General features: G+C 52.0%; 2 protein-coding genes and 2 non-coding genes across 4 annotated transcripts; 1 reads left to right on the top strand and 3 right to left on the bottom strand.

The window, feature by feature from the left end:
- Window positions 1–443: 443 nt before the first annotated feature.
- Window positions 444–4,800, top strand: TLCD1 (TLC domain containing 1). Its single transcript, XM_048824398.2, has 4 exons — window positions 444–670; window positions 2,020–2,102; window positions 3,210–3,292; window positions 4,042–4,800. The coding sequence occupies exons 1-4, from the start codon at window positions 480–482 to the stop codon at window positions 4,435–4,437; spliced, it is 753 nt and encodes a 250-aa protein (XP_048680355.1). The 5' UTR covers window positions 444–479; the 3' UTR covers window positions 4,438–4,800.
- Window positions 4,801–10,392: 5,592 nt separating this feature from the next.
- On the bottom strand, window positions 10,393–14,531 carry RPL23A (ribosomal protein L23a). Its single transcript, XM_048824406.2, has 5 exons — window positions 14,374–14,531; window positions 13,336–13,516; window positions 12,447–12,623; window positions 11,773–11,842; window positions 10,393–10,458 (listed from the first exon to the last, which is right to left on the bottom strand). The coding sequence occupies exons 1-5, from the start codon at window positions 14,396–14,398 to the stop codon at window positions 10,444–10,446; spliced, it is 468 nt and encodes a 155-aa protein (XP_048680363.1). The 5' UTR covers window positions 14,399–14,531; the 3' UTR covers window positions 10,393–10,443.
- On the bottom strand, window positions 11,912–11,976 carry LOC125624165 (small nucleolar RNA SNORD42). The gene has a single exon (XR_007353223.1). It is a non-coding gene; the product is annotated as a small nucleolar RNA SNORD42 (small nucleolar RNA).
- Window positions 12,730–12,802, bottom strand: LOC125624166 (small nucleolar RNA Z17). The gene has a single exon (XR_007353224.1). It is a non-coding gene; the product is annotated as a small nucleolar RNA Z17 (small nucleolar RNA).
- Window positions 14,532–18,278: the final 3,747 nt, after the last annotated feature.

The following is an 18,278-nucleotide window of genomic DNA, read 5'->3' as shown; positions in this document are numbered from 1 at the left end:
GAGCTGGCCAAGCCCCGCCCCCTCCCAGCCCCTGCCCTGTGCCAACCCCGCCCCCTCCCAGCCCCGACCTCCTCTGAGCTGGCCCGGCCCCGCCCCCTCCCAGCCCCTGCCCTGTGCCAACCCCGCCCCCTCCCAGCCCCGACCTCCCCTTAGCTGGCCAAGCCCCGCCCCCTCCCAGCCCCTGCCCTGTGCCAACCCCGCCCCCTCCCAGCCCCGACCTCCTCTGAGCTGGCCCGGCCCCGCCCCCTCCCAGCCCCTGCCCTGTGCCAACCCCGCCCCCTCCCAGCCCCGACCTCCCCTGAGCTGGCCAAGCCCCGCCCCCTCCCAGCCCCTCTCCCATGCTGGCCCCTCCCCCCGCCAGCCCTGACGCCCTCTGAGCTGGCCCAGCGCCTCCCGCGAGCCTAGGGAGCCGGACGAGCCGGAGCCGGAGCCAGCAGGGGGCGGAGCGTGCGGGGCCGGCGGCGGGGCCAGGCGGCGGCATGGGGCCCTGGCTGCGCGCGGCCGGGCTGGTGCTGGGCTCCACGCTGCTCTTCAAGGCGCTGCAGCGGGGGCTGCGCCGCCTGCCCCTGCCCGCCCACGTGCGCCGGGACCCGACCCGCGCCTGGCGCTGGCGGAACCTGCTCGTCTCCTTCGTGCACTCGGTGGTGACGGGGCTCTGGGCCGTGCTGTGGTGAGTGAGCCCCGGGCGCGGGGGGCCCTCCCCTTCCCCTCCCCTTCCCCCCCCCGGGCGCGGGGGGCCCTCCCCTTCCCCTCCCCTTCCCCCCCCCGGGCGCGGGGGGCCCTCCCCTCCCCCTTTCCCCCCCCCCGGGCGCGGGGGGCCCTCCCCTTCCCCTCCCCTTCCCCCCCCCGGGCGCGGGGGGCCCTCCCCTCCCCCTTTCCCCCCCCCCGGGCGCGGGGGGCCCTCCCCTTCCCCTCCCCTTCCCCCCCCCGGGCGCGGGGGGCCCTCCCCTCCCCCTTTCCCCCCCCCCGGGCGCGGGGGGCCCTCCCCTTCCCCTCCCCCCCCCCCGGGCGCGGAGCCCCGGGCAGCTCAGCCTGGCCTCCCCCGCCCGCCAAGGCCTCCCCTTTGCTCCCCATTAGACGCGTTTGCACGGCGCCCTGCGGGCCCCGGGGAGCCTGGCAGGCGGGGGCTGATCAGCGCTGAGCCTGCAGCACGTGCACCCGGCCCCTGACTCCTCCCCGGAGCCTCTGGAGAGCCGGGCTGGGTACCAGGAGCCCACGCCCTGGGGCTGCTGCTGTGTCGGGCTTAGGCTGAGGGGCCCCCAAAGGCCTGAGGCCCGATTGTGCTGCACACTGTATATAGGACATGGGGGTCCGTTCGGTGCCGAGCACCCCCCTCCCTGCGGTGGCCTATCAGAGCCTCCTCCTCCCTGCCCCAGAGGAGAGCCGGGCAAGCAGGACAACCAGCGCATAGCACCCCGCACCAAACCGCGGAGGGGGCCAGGAGAGCAGGGGACATTCCTGGTCTGCAGGGCGTCCCTGAGACCCCTGATGTGCACACATGGCAAGGGGCGCTCTGTTGCTAAGGAGACCTCCACCCAGTGTATCCACCTAGCAGAGGGCGGAAGGGCTGAGCTGATCATGTGCCAAGTCTCAAAGCCTGGTCCCAGGGACTCCAGGCCCTTCCAAGCGGGGCTTGGAGCATTCACTGATTCCCTGCAGCATGAGCAATGAGCCACCAAGCAAAGGAGAAAGAACAAAGGCCCCAGCTGACTCTTACTGTACCCAGTGTTGTGGACATGTTCTAAATCGGCAATTACTGATCACAACCTAGGCCTGTTCCTGGGCTCTGGGAAGGTAATGGGGCCTGGGACACGCAGCCCTGGAAGGAGCTGAATGGCTGACTGAGGGGCCAGCTGTTTCTCTTTGCTTCTGCTACTGGGGGAGTTACTCTGGGTGAGAAGCGGTAACTCGGGAAGAGGAGCTGTGCCCCTCCGCACCATGATACTTGGGAGGTGAGGAGGGCTGCTGTGATCAGACTACGAAACCACACACCCCTCTGCATGTCTCTCCCCTCCCCAGCGTGTGGCAGGTTCCTGAGATGCTGGTGGACATTGAAAACACCTCGTCCACTTCAGGATACCTGCTTCTCTGCTTCTCTGCAGGTAGGATTTCTGCCCCTTCCCCCCCGCCCCCCAATGCAGGGGTCTGGTGTGCTGCATTTCTGCTAGAGGTGCTGAAATTGGAGCTGGAAGAGCCTTCCCCAAATTGCTGCCCCAGCCAGCTCCAGGCAGGATTGATTCAGCAGCATCTCCTCCGGGGCTTTGTGCAGCCCACTCTGGAATGTCCCAAGTGCTGGGTCGTCTCCTGTGTCCCGGGGGAGAGTATGTTACCGCCCAGTACCTCTCACCGAAGTTCTCTTGAAGCCGGGTGGCTGTGCAGCAGCCTAGTAAGCGCTGTGCAGGGGCTCAGGGCTGCAGTGGGCGGAGAGGACCCTCTCCCAGACCTGTCACTGCCAGCCCCTCCCCTCAGTGCTCAAAACCTTTCATGGTGTTCAGCCTTCAGCTCACCTGTGCTTTAATTCCATCCTGTTCCTGTAACACGCCCTGGTCCTGCCCACAACAGTGCCCCTCCTTAAGCGTTGGTGTCTTCAGAGCCACAGGGCTGCCTAGCCTGTTCCCCCACAGATCTGAATCTGTGGCTCGGCTCAGCAGCCGTTTCTCCAGTTCCCGGTCGCTTCGCTTGCTCTTCGCTGCGCTGCCTGGAGCTTTTCAGTACCTCGGTTGTGTCCAGCCACAGCGAGCCCTGTGCACGGGGCGCTCGCCTCCCTGCTCCATGACACGAGGCTGCAGCACCTACTGTGTGGCACGGTCATTGAGCCGTTCCAGACGGAGCTACTCCTGCTCCCAGCGCCCTGTTCCAGACCGTTTTCCCCGTGTGCCCAACCTCACTGACAGGCTCACTCTTGTTTCCTTTCCACTCTGCTTGCTGCTGCTGTGTGCAAACTAGTCTTGGTGATCACGCATGCAGTTGGAGGGGCATGAATCTGCCTTCCTGAGAGTGTCCATCAGGACACCAGCTGTTCCTCCCAACGTTCGTTACCAAAGGTGGCGGGGGGGGGCACGGTTTAATGCAGCCCCATCTCACTAGCCTTGGCACTGGGTGACACCTGAAAGCTCTTGATGGAGGCTCTGTTATAGACTCACAGGGGATGATTGTAACTCCCCCCACACCAGGACTGACAGATTGTGCTCTCTGCCTCCCTTCCATAGGCTACTTCATCCACGACACTCTCGACATCATTGTGAGCCACCAGTCCCGAGCATCCTGGGAGTACCTGGTTCACCATGCCATGGCAAGTACAGGCCCATGCAGTGAGTCCGGCTGGCACATACAGCACTGAGCAAGACCAGCTGAGTTGACTCTCCTCTTTCCAGATACACCCACAGCTGAGTGAAACTGACCAGTGACCCTGGGGAGGCAGGACGGGTGCCCCACAGGAGGCTAGGGCTGGGAGTCCCTGGGGTTGGGGATGTCTGACCTGTGCTGGCCTTGTTGACTGTTAGCTGAGCAGATCATGGCCCAGGGCTGAAGTTCAGGTCCATGGAGCTACACAGGCTTTGTGAGGTCAGCTTCGGAACGGCTCCCTGCCCGTTTCCTCAGCAGGGTGGGCATGCAGAAGCCAGCACCTGCCAAATGGGACAGTCAGCCAGGTCATGGGTGATTCCCTGGGGAGTAAAGCAGGAGGTGGAGAAAAGAGCCCAGGGACCTGCCCACCTCCCGTGCACAGAAAGATTGGTTAGTACATCCCGGCTGGGACACCGGCTGGTTTAGACTAACCTTGTGAGAGTGGGTTGGCCACACAACTGTGGCCAGAACCCCGGGAAGCTGAACCAATCTGCTCACTCCTGAGAGATGGCTCCCCACTACCCAGGGCCCTGCAGGCTGAGCTGGAGGGGCTCCCCCCCCTTACTGCCCTGCCCTCTAATCTCCTTCCTCTGGAGCGGGCCTGGTATCCGGCACTCAGCTCCATGCCTGGGCTTGGCAGGAGGACGGAGGGGAAAAAAGCTGGCCTCACTCCTGTGTCTGGGTCCCCCCTGCCAGGCGATCTCAGCCTTCTTCTCCGGGATCTTCCTGGACCGCTTCGTGGCAGCAGGGATGCTGTCACTCTTCGTGGAGGTGAGCAACATCTTCCTGACCGTCCGCATGCTGCTGAAGCTGAGCAACATGCCAGCTCCCACCCTCTACAGGGTCAACAAGTATGTCAACCTGGTGATGTATTTCCTCTTCCGCCTGGTGCCTCAGACCTACCTGACCTGGTACTTTGTGTGCTACGTGGAGGTGCGGGGTCAGGGAGCCTTCCTGATAGTCAACCTCTTCCTGCTGGATGCCATGATCCTGACGTACTTCTCCCGTCTGCTGCGCTCCGACTTCTTCCCAGACTCCTGCAGGCGGCGCGCCGGGAAGGATGTGGACGGGGAGAAGTTCTTAGTGGACTGAGTGAAGGGGCATCGTCTGTGGGGTTCTGCAAACCCCCCCTGCAGTGGAGGGCTTGGACATGGGGCGCTTTGCACCTCCTCAGCTCTGCACCACACGTGCCTTACAGCTGAGCTCCACCAGCAAAGGGCTCTGCAGTCACTTAACAAAGCCTGTGCTTTGTCACAGGATGGCCTGACCTGCCCCCTGCAAAAACCCAAACTCCCCTCCCCCCCTCATGCTGCTCCCAGGGTCAGGTCAATGCCAATGGGGCAGGGGTCACAGCAGGCAAATCAGGAGGGGAAGGATGGAGCTGGTTGGGAAAAAGGGTTTATCTTCCATGTTGTGATGGGATGTTACATGCATTAAATACGTGTCTGTTTCCAAGCTTCTGCAGCACATCTGGGCCGTCCTTTCCCGGGGCAGAGCATGCAGTGACCTGGGGAAGGAAGCAGCTTCTTACAGAGGCTGATGGGGGGGAGGCGTCTTTGAGGCAGAGACAGCCAATGGCAGGTCCGGCTCTGAAAACAGTGCAATGGTGGGTGCTAGCCAGCCCATGTACATAGGCAGGGTTTCAGCTGGGATTGTACTCAGGGCTGCTAGCCCATCCTGCTGCTTGGCAGCCACAGCTACACTGCTACTTGTAGCATGCTAGCTGGATCAGTCTACCCACACCAGAGATTACACCTGCAGCTCAGTGTCACATACCCTGTGGCTGCAGATGGGGCAAGAGGGAGGGAGCTGGCCAGTGGCTGCAGAGGCAGGTGGGATGGGGATGGGTGGGGGGGAGCTTTTCTGGATGGAGGAGATAAGTATCCACTTGTAGGCTGAGGGAAAGGAGCCAGAAAATGGAGGGAATGTTTAAGTGGAAGAGGGGAGGAGTCAGGTGGTCAAGGGGCAGGTGAGGGAAATGGCTGCTAGGTGGTGAAATTTTGCTGGAAAAGATTTGTCAGGATTCTGGGCAGAGCAGGAGGGGCCGAGGGCTTGAGAAGGGACAGTGGGGGCTGGGGTGGGAGAGGTGACCAGTGAGCCGGGGGAGGGGGCTGAGCTCCAGATGAAGCCAGAAGGGAGGAAGTCAGCAGGATTCCAGGGGTGGAGGCGGTTAGAAGAGTGGGCAGAGCATTCGCCAATGAAGGCGGCAGAGAAAGGGAAGGCGTGGACTGACAGGAGCAAAGGGGCAGAGGAGAGGGGTAAAACACAGTCTTTAATGTCGCCCCGTCGCTGCTTTGGCCAGAGCTGGTGACGGGGCAGTCTAGGAACAGGCGAGGCAGGGAGGATCAAGGCTCTGGAATGCAAGAACTCTGCTGAAGAGGGGACCCGGCAGGGCACAGAGCTCTCACTGGTCCTAGGTGATGGTCTCTTCAAAAGCCTTAATTCCTGGTTTGGTATGAAGCAGGGGTGACTGGCTCTTCCTGGGGAGAACCCAGTCAGAACAAAGGCTAGCCCAGCAACCGGAGCAGCCATGCACCAAGCTGCAGAGCTGAGAGACTGGCCTGGCAGCTCCATTCATGCTATTGTGACGACAGCCAAAGCAATGAGGCAGGTGCCCTAGGCTGGGCTCCACGGCTTCCCTAAAAATAATCCAGTGACCCCTTAGTGTTCTTGGGGTGGGGTGTGTGCAGCTGCCCCCTTTCCAATGGTCTAATCCAGGAGTGGTGAGCCTGGGACCTGCCTTTATCCAGAAGCCTCGTGCACAGTTGGGTACATTCCCTCATCTTACTTGTGTCCATCCAGGACAGGTGCATGCTGCTGTGTCCTTGCTTTGCAGCTGGCTGCTGCTGCAGCAGCCTTAACACAGGGCAGGGTAGGAGCTGTGTATAGTGGTCAGGTGTCATGCTGGTAGGCAGGGGGTAAGAACTTGGCTGGAGAGAGCCAGGGCTGCTTGCAGACAGGCTGCTGGGGTCCATCCAGTACCAATGCTAACAGTGAATGGCCTTGGACGTGCAGCTTGGGTGAAAGGCCATCGCTCTGGGAGTTCCTGTGCAGTATTTGGGAGGCAAACCAGTGCTGGCACGTGCAGAAAGAGTCTGTGCACTTGGCTCCCAGAATAAAGCTTTGGCCTGGTGGCTCAGCGTGTTGCTGTGCAAACAGGGACGGAGGGGGTCCCAAGGGCAGCCCCAAGGCAAGCAGCCCTGCTGGAAATGAAGCTTGGATTCTCCCATCAGCTCCCTGGGCCTTTAGCTAGAGGGTCTCCATTATCCTCCATGACCTCTGCACTCAAGGCTAAGGTTAACCAGGGGGGTCAGCAATTAAGCTGCAGGGAGCTCGCTGCTCTGCCAGAGTGGCCCTGGCCCATGGGCTGAATGGGGCACTAGGCTCTGGATGATTCCATGAAAGGGCAGCTGCCTCCCCTCTGCCCCAAAGGCATGGCAGTTCCTATGCTGCTGTCGGAAAAGGCATGGCCCCGCCTACATACCTGCTTCTCCTTCGGGAGGGCCCTCCTTGGGTTACAGAAACTTTGCTCCAATGAAGGCCCCCGGCTGACTGTTTCAAGCTTCTTCCTGGGAGACAGGAGAGGCTGGTGCAGCTCAGCTGCCGTGGCTTGTGGAAAAGGTGAAGATGGAGGAAGCCAGTCTGGCTCTCCTGTTCCGCACTTCTCCCCACAGCACCACCCCTCGCTCTCCTCCCTGTGCTGGCCAGCAGTCAAACACATGGCTTGGAAGTCAATAGCAGGAAACTTTTTGGTCACATGCCCTTCTCTGCCCATTGGACTGGGTATAATGAATGAGAGGTCATATCGAACCTCGCCCTTGTCACCATCACTGTGCTGTGTGCACAGAGGCAGGGTTCTCAAACTCCATAGCTAAGAGATGGCTCCCCACCAGTCTCTGCCTCAAGAGCCCGAGCCAGTGTTTGTTCAGTGGCTCCTGGTTCTTCCTATACAGTCTGCACTCACCTGGGCTAGTGCAATACAGCAGCCGCCTTGCCCAGCAGGCCCAGCCCCGGGGTGTTAGCAGCAGCAATCATTAACCTCTTCCATGAGACTGAAGAGTTAAAAACCCAGTCATAGTGGAAGTGCCTGCCTGAGGCGAGCAGAAGGGCCAGCAGCTCTCATCCCATCCACCTCGACCAGCCCACAACAGTCTAGCAGCACTCAGCCCTAAAGGAAAACAGAGCGAGTCACATGCCTTTTGGCCCAGCCTCCTTAAAACCAGAGTATTCACACCAGCCCTCCTGGCGGAGAATGAGACTTGGGGCATGAAGCGGACTCTGGCTGGCCAGCAGGGCCACTTGGCTTGGCCACTCTTGGAGAGCAGACCTGGTGCTCCAGCTCTAGGAACTCAGTACAGGTGAGTTGGCAAGGCTAGCCACAGGGCTCCCTGTGCATTGGGCTGGATTCTCAAAGCACCTACAGCCTTGGGGAGCTGTCATGACCAGAAGAAAATCTACAACCAAGAAGCTTATGATCCAAGCTCTCCTTCCCAATGCCCAGCTAACGCTCCTCTGCCTTAGCTTCCTGTCCGGCCCACCTGGAACGCTCTCCCTGGAGTCTGGCACCTGCCTCCCTCATCTCACCGTACCCACCAGAGCTGTGCTATGTTCACTCCTTACCCCAAAAGCTAAGTCCTTTCCCCCCGCTGGTGTATGCAGAGGGATTCCCAGACACAGCATGGAGGCAGCCAAGGTGGGTCAGTGCAGAGGCAGCTGGTTTTGAAGCTTCTCCATTGTGCAGAACTTTCCCCCATAGGTCCAGTCAGTCCTCTGTAGAGGGGAATGTTCTGTCTTTCTCACAGCAGAACATGTCTTGCGTAGAAGTGTGTTCTCTCCTAGAAATGTCAAATCATTCCTGCCTAAAAAGGGATTAACCATTTCCATACGGTGGTGCTGGAACTAGGGGGGCCACTGCACCCCCTGGCTTGTAGTAAGAACCAACGCCAAACAGATGGTTTCCACTGCACCCCCCGTTTCCATATAACCAACACCACGCACCCACGCTTCCCCTGGGGGACAACTAAAGTCAAAGGATGCCATTTGCTGTGCCTCAGCCAGAGGCACATTGGGGTGAATTACCCTGAAAATCCAGTTCTACTGCCTGAGGCTCACAGCCATCCCTATGCATGAAACCTCCCCTAAAGTGGGAAATCTGCCTGAGCCTTAAGTGACAGATCAAAATAGGTTTCACACCACATAAGGCCCTTGGCCCAAAAAAACCCCCACCATTGCCCAAAGGTCCTTCGAGCACTTCTATCCACCCAGCACCTTTTGCGTCAGCATACACACACACCATTGCCTAGCTGAAGTGCAGGAGACTCCACAGAGGAATGCAAACCTCCCCCTCCCCAGCACTTTAGGGCAGGAAGTGAAGAGCAGCATTCAGCTGCAGAGGGGACTTCACAAGGCAGAATATAATTACTCACATTGGTTTGGCCAAGCCCTTCACAACTGGGGGGCTTGTTAGGCAAGAATATTTCTAGAGTCATCTCTGTTCTTTGCATCCACGTCCTGCCTATCACAGGTAAGCACTCCACATTCTTACCTATTCTTCAAGCACTTTGAAGAGCTGGTTTCAACTAAAGATTTTTGTTGATGGCAATCCCCCATTTCCAGGTAGCAGCAGCAGCTAGTTTTAAGGCTGCCCTGATTAGCACCTTGAACCTAATTAAGGCCTTCAATGCTAGCACACAAACAAAGTGCATTTCAGGGGAGCTAAGCCCTGTATTGCAGCAGGGATAATGCACTTCATGCCAGACAAAACCAAGGAACCTTATTTTTAAAGGGCTGGTAATCAAAGGGGCATTGTAGCACTCAGTACTAAAGTGTTCATGAATCTATCACCGAGTAGTTGGAAAGAGCCAACTCAGGCTGGGAGTAGGAATGAAGAAGGGAGGGTGGCCTTAAGATAAAAGCATCACATCTGGGACCTACAAGTCTCTGAGCTCTGGTCCTCAGGCACCTGGCTCAAAGGTGGGGTTAAGTTACAACTCTTATAGGCATGTGATGAGATAAACAGGGTTAGATTGTTAGATGCTCACATAATATAGTGATGGCCACACAAACAGCTGGTAGACCATCTGTTTGCCCTGTATTTACAGGTCTCTGTCCTTCAGCCACTGTCAGAGGACAAGCCTTGGCTCTAGTTTGTATGCAATGGCCCCTGGGCAGTAACGCCAATTGGCAGCAGTTCCTCTTTAAGTACTGAACGTAGAAACTTGGTTCCCCTCATGGCTCCAATCCCCACAGGACATGAGCAGCTGGAATCTCCCAGGAACATCCTTCAATTGACTTTTTACCACTAAAATACACATGCATTTGACAGATGAGAAGCCATTATCTAGCTAAGCTAGACAGGGTGAAGGCACTTGTGATCAACCAGATGAACTGAACATGAGAACATCTCTAAAGGTCTCATTTGAATCAGTCAAGTGACTGTACAATGGCAACAGCTGGCAAAAAAATGAAACCAAAGGATGAAGCCATGATACACAAAACTTTTTATTCTCTGTGAAAGGCTCTGCACAGAGCACTTTGAATAGGGTCTGACTACCCCAGGCTTAAACTGAGAACAGCAGCACTGATGAACAGAAACCATTGGTGTTTAAACTCCATGTAATTAAAGCAGCATAAAAGTGTTGGACGAGTAGCCAGGGTAAGACAAGAGCAGCGCATTGAACAACATACTTGTCATTTAAGTCTCCTGCAATGAGAATAATGAGCTGAGGTGGAGTTTTCACCGTGAATGTACCTCTTCCTGTGCTTCAACACCACCAAATTCCTGTAGACTAGAGCTCCGGGGAAGTCTGCCATGCTGCAGCCTAAAGGCAGGTGTTTAGGACAGCATTTCAGTCTCACCTCTGGAATGGCATTTCGGGGGAATTTAATTCTTCCACTTCAGTAATCTTGCATGACACTCAGCTATTGCCTCCATGCAGTATGTACATATGCCTCAAGCCACTGAAATTGTGCTAAGTGCCCCGAAAATCCCCCAGGTTCCTCGGCTCCAAGAGATTACTCGGTTACAAAACACAAGAGCCCAACAAGTGGTTTTACAAAGTTTATTATCTCATCTGCCCAGCTCTTGGTGGATGCACTTTAGATTATTCCAATCTGAAAGGAAACAAAAGGAATGATGTTATAGCCTGCACCCTGACCACATGAAGATGGAGATTCCAAGATGTAGAACAGTGGCAACAGATCCATCTCCCCCAGAAAGCTCTAGTCCTATGCAAACATCCTCTCTGCTCCCCCAGGCTTCCGGTCTGCCCTAGCTCAACAAAGCAAACACAATATTCCTGCAGCACTTAATCTTATCTACAAAAATGAGTAGATGAATATTTACCACAGAACAGCCTGGCACAATAAGATGTGCACCAGTCCTATTAAAATGCCTGTTACATCCACTTCTGACCATCCTAAGACTATTGTGGCAGGCCCAGAGGCTGGTTTGAGGCACCATGCTCCTATTCCGCTGCAGAACTAACTGCTCTTCCCCCAGCCCAGAAACAAAATTTCTACCCTGTTCTAGCAAGTGCCTGAAGTATCTGTATAACTTGTGATGTTTTGGCATGTTCTACACAACAGCTGGCAAGTTATTGGACAGCTTAAGTTGGGTCAGAGAAACTCTTTTAGACTAGCTCAAAGAGATTTATTCCCCCCTGTTAAGAGACTGTAAGCAAGATGTATAGAGCATGTTTCATCCCAAGGTACTTCTGAGACCATCTACATATGATCACTGACCCCTGCTGCAATACAGCCCCTCTCCTTGAAGGAAAGGAACAAACAGACATTCTTTGCCAGAAACCTCTCTGCGGCATTAAGGAATTAAGTGAGGAATTACTCTTCAAGCTGGAAGTGGTGGGTTAATTTAGGGTGGCAGAATGTTGGGCTGTGACCATGACCAACACCTCCACTCTTAGAGAGTGCCACTCAATGTTTAATAATCAGAAGTGGTCAACAAGGTCTGACACCTCAGCTAAGAGATGGCGATGAGCTTGTAAAGCTTATGAATTTGCTTCAGAGCCATTTGTTCTTAGTTGCTGATCAATATCCCAGAGTCCCTGCAGGAGTGCATTTCTGATGTAAGCCAATGATAACATTAACTGATTAATTATACCACCTCTTCCCCTTCATGTCTTATATGAGGTCAAGGTCAATAGCCACTTTAGTAAAAAGCCTTTAGGACATTTCATAAGTCTAAAAACTCTAGCCCAGTGACACTTGGCTACTAAGAATTTGTGAGAAATTCAATTTCACATGGAGTGCAGGGCTTTCATATCTTGCAGGAATTACTGCCCTACTTCAGCACAGCACCCTTCCCAGAATAACAGCCCTGATCTCAGCTGTATGTCAAAACAGGGTCCGGCTGGGGCAGAGTAGAGAGGGCAGATGAAAGTGAGAAAATTCAAGAGTCTCCATTCTCACCTTGTTGGCTACATCCAACGCATCATAGTCTGGAGCAAGACGAACATAAGCCTTCTTCTCACCATCGGGCCTACAATGAAGCACAAGGTATTAGTACCCACAACTCCCTATTTATTTTCCAGTTGCGTAGTATCACATTGTGCATCAGTGGTTCCTTTGAGAACATCACTGTACTCAGTTGAAGTAATTTTCCATCATTTGCACAAAGAAATCCCCTTTGCTGCTCCCAAAAGAGCTGCTCAGATCAACTGGCTGGTACTTCAGTACTGCAGGTTACTCCTTTAAGCCAGTAATTACAATTTACATTCCACCATGACATGCTCAGATTCAAAGCCAAGATTGTACAACAAAATCATGACAGATCTTGAACTCTGCAACTCACACACATATTGTAACCTACCAACCAAGAAACTCAGCTATAAATGTCTTTCTATACAGCATTGAGGAAGCATATGAATCAATCAGAAAACTGTATCATTAGAATCTTTCCCCCTGCCACACACAGCTAGTCTTCTGGGTTCCAATTCCACATACCTGCTAGTTTCATTCAAGCCAGGTACATTTTCTCTTAAGCTTTTTAATCAATTATCTGCTTAAACACCATCCAGGGCACTTTGAAACACTTACACCTACAAGTGCTCCATTTCCCTCCCACTTAACCCAGTGTTACTTACCGGATCAATGTGTTCACCTTGGCCACATCAATATCATACAGCTTCTTGACAGCCTGTTTGATCTGATGTTTGTTGGCCTTGACATCTACAATGAAGACCAGGGTGTTGTTATCCTCTATCTTCTTCATGGCGGACTCTGTGGTCAGAGGGAACTTGATAATGGCATAGTGGTCAAGCCTGAGTGTGAGAAGCATTTGAGTTACATAACACTGGAAGCAGTGAGGTATGCTAGAGAAAGCTCCTTCACACAGCAGATTGTCACTATAGCTCTAAGAACCTTCAGGGTACATCAGTCACTAGTAAGATTGTAATCACAAACTCTCAGGCTTTGGTCGCATGGAATCATCATTTGCACCCCAAACATCCATTACAAAAGCTAAGTAACTAAGAAAGCTGCCAAGACATTGTTATTTCAGTTTCCAGAACACAGTCCTCCATTCACTGAGGCCAGATCTACACTCAAAATCTGTTTGAAATGTTGCTTCAAGACGTAATTTCTGCAACATCTTTACACCAGCAAGAGCCCTAGCGTAGATGCAGTTATACCAGTTAAAAAAGTGCTTTTGTCAGCATAGCTTAACTCATTTTTTTCCCCCACTATAAACAGCATCTGCAATAGGAGGGGTTGCTGGTTATGCAACAAATCAACCTTTTGTAGTGTAGACTTGACCTAAACTACTAGCTTGTATTTTACTTCTGATTCTCCAGTATAAACGTTCACTTGTTAAATGTAAGTATTTATAAAAGAAAAACTTGTTAAGATTATGACTAAAAGCAAGCTGGCTTTAGATCAAGAAACTCAAGTCTGATGGAGATGGGGGAAGGTGTCCAGACCTTTGACTGGATATACAGAAACAGATTTTAAAGGAAATGGACCACACAGACATACTTGTTCCTCCGAGGAGCACTCTTCCTAGGATATTTGGGCTGTCTCCGTAATCGTAAAGTTTTGGGCCTTCTGAAGGTGGGAGATGTCCTGATTTTCTTCTTCTTGTGACTGTGGACTCCTTTCAAGACAGCCTTTTTAGCTTTCAGAGCCTTGGATTTTGCCTCTGTCTTAGCGGGGACAGCTACAAAGAAAAGACTGGTTGGAAGAGGCTGGCAGCAGCAGGTCTGTTGGCCTCCACAACAAGGGACTCCACACTCCCGCCATACCCCACAGGTCCTGAAGATACATTCTGCACATTGGCAGCTACGAGGCTGCACCCTCAGAGCTGGGAACACTTGCCTCAGAACGCTTTCGAGCGCCTAAGAGTGGAAATGAAACCCCGCTCGATCCAGGAGCTCTGAGTCACTGAGCGATCAAAACTGCACTAAACCGCATGGCCAGCTAGCCACGACAAAGCCGTCACACGGTCTGAAGGGAGAGTGTTCGCTAACTGAAGAGCTGGAAAGAGAGGCGAAAAGGCCACCCTGGGAATGACAAGACGGAGGGGTGGGGGACCCCCCCCCCATTCTGGATTTAACTTCACCGGAGTTTTTAAAAGTGCCTCATTCGCACCTCAGATCTGAACGGCTCCCTCACGCCACCCGCCCGGCCCCGGGCCCCGGCCCCGGTACCGGCCCCGTCCGGCGGGGAGCGCGCGCGGGCTCTGCCAGGGGCCGCTCAGCCTCGCCACGTGGGGTGCCCGGGCCGCCCTCACCCCCGGGCCTCGGCCCACGCCGCACCCCGCCAGAGCGCGGCCCGGGACCGGCCAGGCCGCCAAGGGACCCCCCGGGGGGCCGCAGCTGGCCTACCCCGCTACCAGGCCTAGCCGGGGGCTCCCCGCCCTGCGCCCGGCCCCGCGGGTCCCCGGCCCGCCGCACGTGGGGCGCAGGCCCCGCAACGGGGAGCGGGCCCAGCCTGCAGCCCCCGCCCCCCTCCCACTCGGCCGGCCTCCTCCCCGCGCCCCCCAGCGCGGCGATCGCGGGCTCCCCTCACACGCACCCTCCTTCTTCGCCTTGGGCGCCATCTTGGGAGAAGGGAAGCGAAAGGGGCCTGCGAGGCCGCCTCACACGGGCTTATAGGGCCAGCTCTCACGAGAGCAGGCACAAGCAACGCGAGATCGCGCACGGCATGCCGGGAGTGGTAGTTCTCGTTCCAGACAGCTGGACGGAAGGCGCGTAGGCACGAGAGCATGCGCAGAAAAGTACCTGTGGGTGGTGCATATTGGGAGTTGTAGTTTTTTATTACCTCAGAGTTTGTAATTTTGTATTAATTTTATTAATTAGTAGTAGGGCTGTCGACTAATCACAGCTAACTCATGCGATTAACTCAAAAAAATTAATCTCGCTCAAAGAAATTAATCGCAATGAATCACACTGTTAAACAATAGAATACCAATTGAAATTTATTAAGTATTTTGGATGTTTTCTACATTTTCAAATATATTGATTTCTACTGCAACACAGAATACAAAGTCTACAGTGATCCCTTTATATTATTTTTATTACAAATATTTGCACTGTAAAAATGATAAACAAAAGAAATAGTTTTCAGAGTAGCAGCCGTGTTAGTCTGTATCAGCAAAAAGAATGAGGAGTACTTGTGGCATCTTAGAGACTAACAAATTTATGAGGGCAGAAGCTTTCATGGGCTAGAACCCCCCCATACTAGTACTGTAGTGTAACTTGCAAATGTAGGGTTTTTTTGTTACATAACTGCACTCCAAAACAAAACAACTTTTGTGCCTACAAGTCCACTCAGTCCTACTTCTTGTTCAGCCAATCGCTAAGACAAACAAGTTTGCTTACATTTACAGGAGCTAATGCTGCCTGCTTCTTATTTACAATGTCACCTGAAAGTGAGAACAGGCGTTCGCATGGCACTTTTATAGGCAGCATTGCAAAGTATTTACATGCCAGATATGCTACACATTCGTATGCTCCTTCATACTTTGGCCACCATTCCAGAGGACATGCTTCCATGCTGATGATGCTCGTTAAAAAAATAATCCATTAATTAAATTTGTGACTGAACTCCTTGGGGGAGAATTGTATGTCTCCTGTTCTGTTTTATCCGCATTCTGCCATATATATCATGTTATAGCCGTCTCAGATGATGACCCAGCACGTTGTTCATTTTAAGAACACTTTCACTGCAGATTTCACAAAACGCAAAGAAGGTACCAATGTGAGAGTTCTAAAAATAGCTACAGCACTCGACCCAAGGTTTAAGAATCTAAAGTGCCTTCCAAAATCTGAGAGGGATGAGGTGTGGAGCTTGCTTTCAGAAGTCTTAAAAGAGCAACACTCTGATGCGGAAACTACAGAACCCAAACCACCAAAAAAGAGAAAATCAGCCTTCCGCTGGTGGCATCTGACTCAGATCATGAAAAAGAGCATGTGTCAGTCTACATTGCTTTGGATGGTTATCGAGCAAAACCTGTCATCGGCATGGACGCATGTCCCCTGGAATGGTGGTTGAAGCATGAAGAGACATATTAATCTTTACCACATCTGACACGTAAATATCTTGCAACGCCAGCCACGACAATGCCATGCGAATGCCTGTTCTCACTTTCAGGTGACATTGTAAACAAGAAGCGGGTAGCAGTATCTCCCTCAAATTGTAATCCAACTTGTCTTTAGTGATCGGCTGAACAAGAAGTAGGACTGAGTTGACTTGTAGGCGCTAAAGTTTTACATTGTTTTATATTTGAATGCAGTTATTTTTTGTACATAATTCTACATTTGTAAGTTCAACTTTCATGATAAAGAGATTGCACAGTACTTGTATGAGGTGAATTGAAAAATACTATTTCTTTTGTTTTTTACAGTTCAAATATTTGTAATAAAAATAAATATAAAGTGAGCACTATACAGTTTGTATTCTGTGTTGTAATTGAAATCAATACATTTGAAAATGTAGAAAACATCCAAAAATATTTAAATAAATGGTATTCTATTATTGTTTAACAGCAAGATTAATGATGATTAATTTTTTTAATCGCTTGACAGCCCTAAGTAATAGTTTAATATTTTTGATCTTATTAAAAACCTTCCATCCAGGAGTCCCAAAACACATTACAAATGAATGGTACATGGGGTAGTGACAGTTCTAATCACATATTGAAATTCAGTACCTCTAATAATAATGAGAAGTGTTAATATAAATATTTTTTAAATATAACAAGACACAAGCTAACATTGCTTCAGAGAGAGTGAACAGAACATGGCAATTTATTGAGTGATTCATCCCCTGTCATCCAAGGGATGAATCACTCAGTAAAGGAGGAGAGGCTGAGGGAACTGGGTTTATTTAGTCTGCAGAAGAGAAAAGTGAGGGGGGATTTGATAGAAGCCTTCAACTACCTGAAGGGGGGTTCCAAAGAGGATGGAGCTCAGCTGTTCTCAGTGGTGGCAGATGACAGGACAAGGAGTAATGGGGGAGGTTGTCAAGTTGCAGTGGGGGAGGTCTAGGTTGGATATTAGGAAACACTATTTCACTAGGAGGGTGGTGAAGCACTGGAATGGGTTACCTAGGGAGGTGGTGAAATCTCCTTCCTTAGAGGTTTTTAAGGCCCAACTTGACAAAGCCCTGGCTGGGATGATTTAGTTGGGGTTGGTCCTGCTTTGAGCAGGGGGTTGGACTAGATGACCTCCTGAGGTCTTTTCCAACCCTAATCTTCTATGATTCTATGATCCAGCACTTCTAGCAGGCAAGGTTTAGGGACACCTAGAGCATGGGGTTGTATCCCTGACCATCTTGGCTAACAGCCATTGATGGACCATCCTCCATGAACTTATCTAATTTTTCTTTGAACCCTGTTATACTTTTGGCCTTCACAATATCACCTGGCAACAAGCTTAACAGGTTGATAGTGCATTGTGTGAAGAAGTACTTCCTTTGGTTTGTGCTAAACCAACTGTCTATTAATTGCATTGGGTGACCCCTGCTTGTGTGTTATATTAAGGGGTAAATAGCACTTCCCTACTCACTTTCTCTGCACCAGTCATGATGTATAGACCTCTGCCACATCCCCCTCCATTGTCTGTTTCCAAGCTGAACATTCCCCGTTTTTAAAATCTCTTCTTGTACAGAAGCTGTTCCATGCCCCTAATAATTTTTATGCTTTCTCTGTAATTTTTCCAATTCTAATATATCCCTCCTCATATGGAAGCTTTTCCATACCCCTAACCATTTTTGTTCCCCTTCTCTGTACCTTTTCAAATTCTAAGATATCTTTTTTTTTTTCTAGAGGGAGTGACCAGCAGTGCAGACAATATTCGTGGTGTGGACATACCGTGGATGGATTTATACAGTGGCATTATGATATCTTCTGTCTTATCATTTACCCCTTTCCTAATGGTTCCTAATATTCTGTTAACTTTTTTGACTACTGCTGCACATTGAACAAATGTTTTCAGAGAACAATCCACAATTTGACTCCAAGATCTCTTTCCCGAGTGATAACAGCTAATTTAGACCCCAGCATTGTATATGTATAGTTGGGATGATGTTTTTCAATGTGCGTTACTTTACACTTATCAACACTGAATTTCATTTGCTGTTTTGTTGCCCAGTCACCCAGTTTTGTGAGGTCCATTAGTAACTTTTTGCAGTCAGTTTTGAACTTAACTATCTTGAGTAATTTTATATTGCCTGCAAACTTTGCCACCTCATTGTTCACTCCCTTTTCCAGATCATTTATGGATATGTTGAACAGCAGTGATCCCAGTATAGACCCTTGGGGGTTCCCCCATTTACCTCCCTTCACTGTGAAAACTGATAGTTTATTCCTACCCTTTGTTTCCCATCTTTTAGACAGTTACTGATCCATGAGAGGACCTTCCCTCTTATCCCACGAGAGCTTACTTCACTTACGAGCCTTTGGTGAGGAACCTTGTCAA

Source organism: Caretta caretta, chromosome 17, assembly GCF_965140235.1.
Source record: "Caretta caretta isolate rCarCar2 chromosome 17, rCarCar1.hap1, whole genome shotgun sequence".
Taxonomy (NCBI): domain Eukaryota; kingdom Metazoa; phylum Chordata; order Testudines; family Cheloniidae; genus Caretta; species Caretta caretta.
Note: the sequence above shows the minus strand (reverse complement) of the source record. Positions and strands in the feature narration are given on the sequence as shown.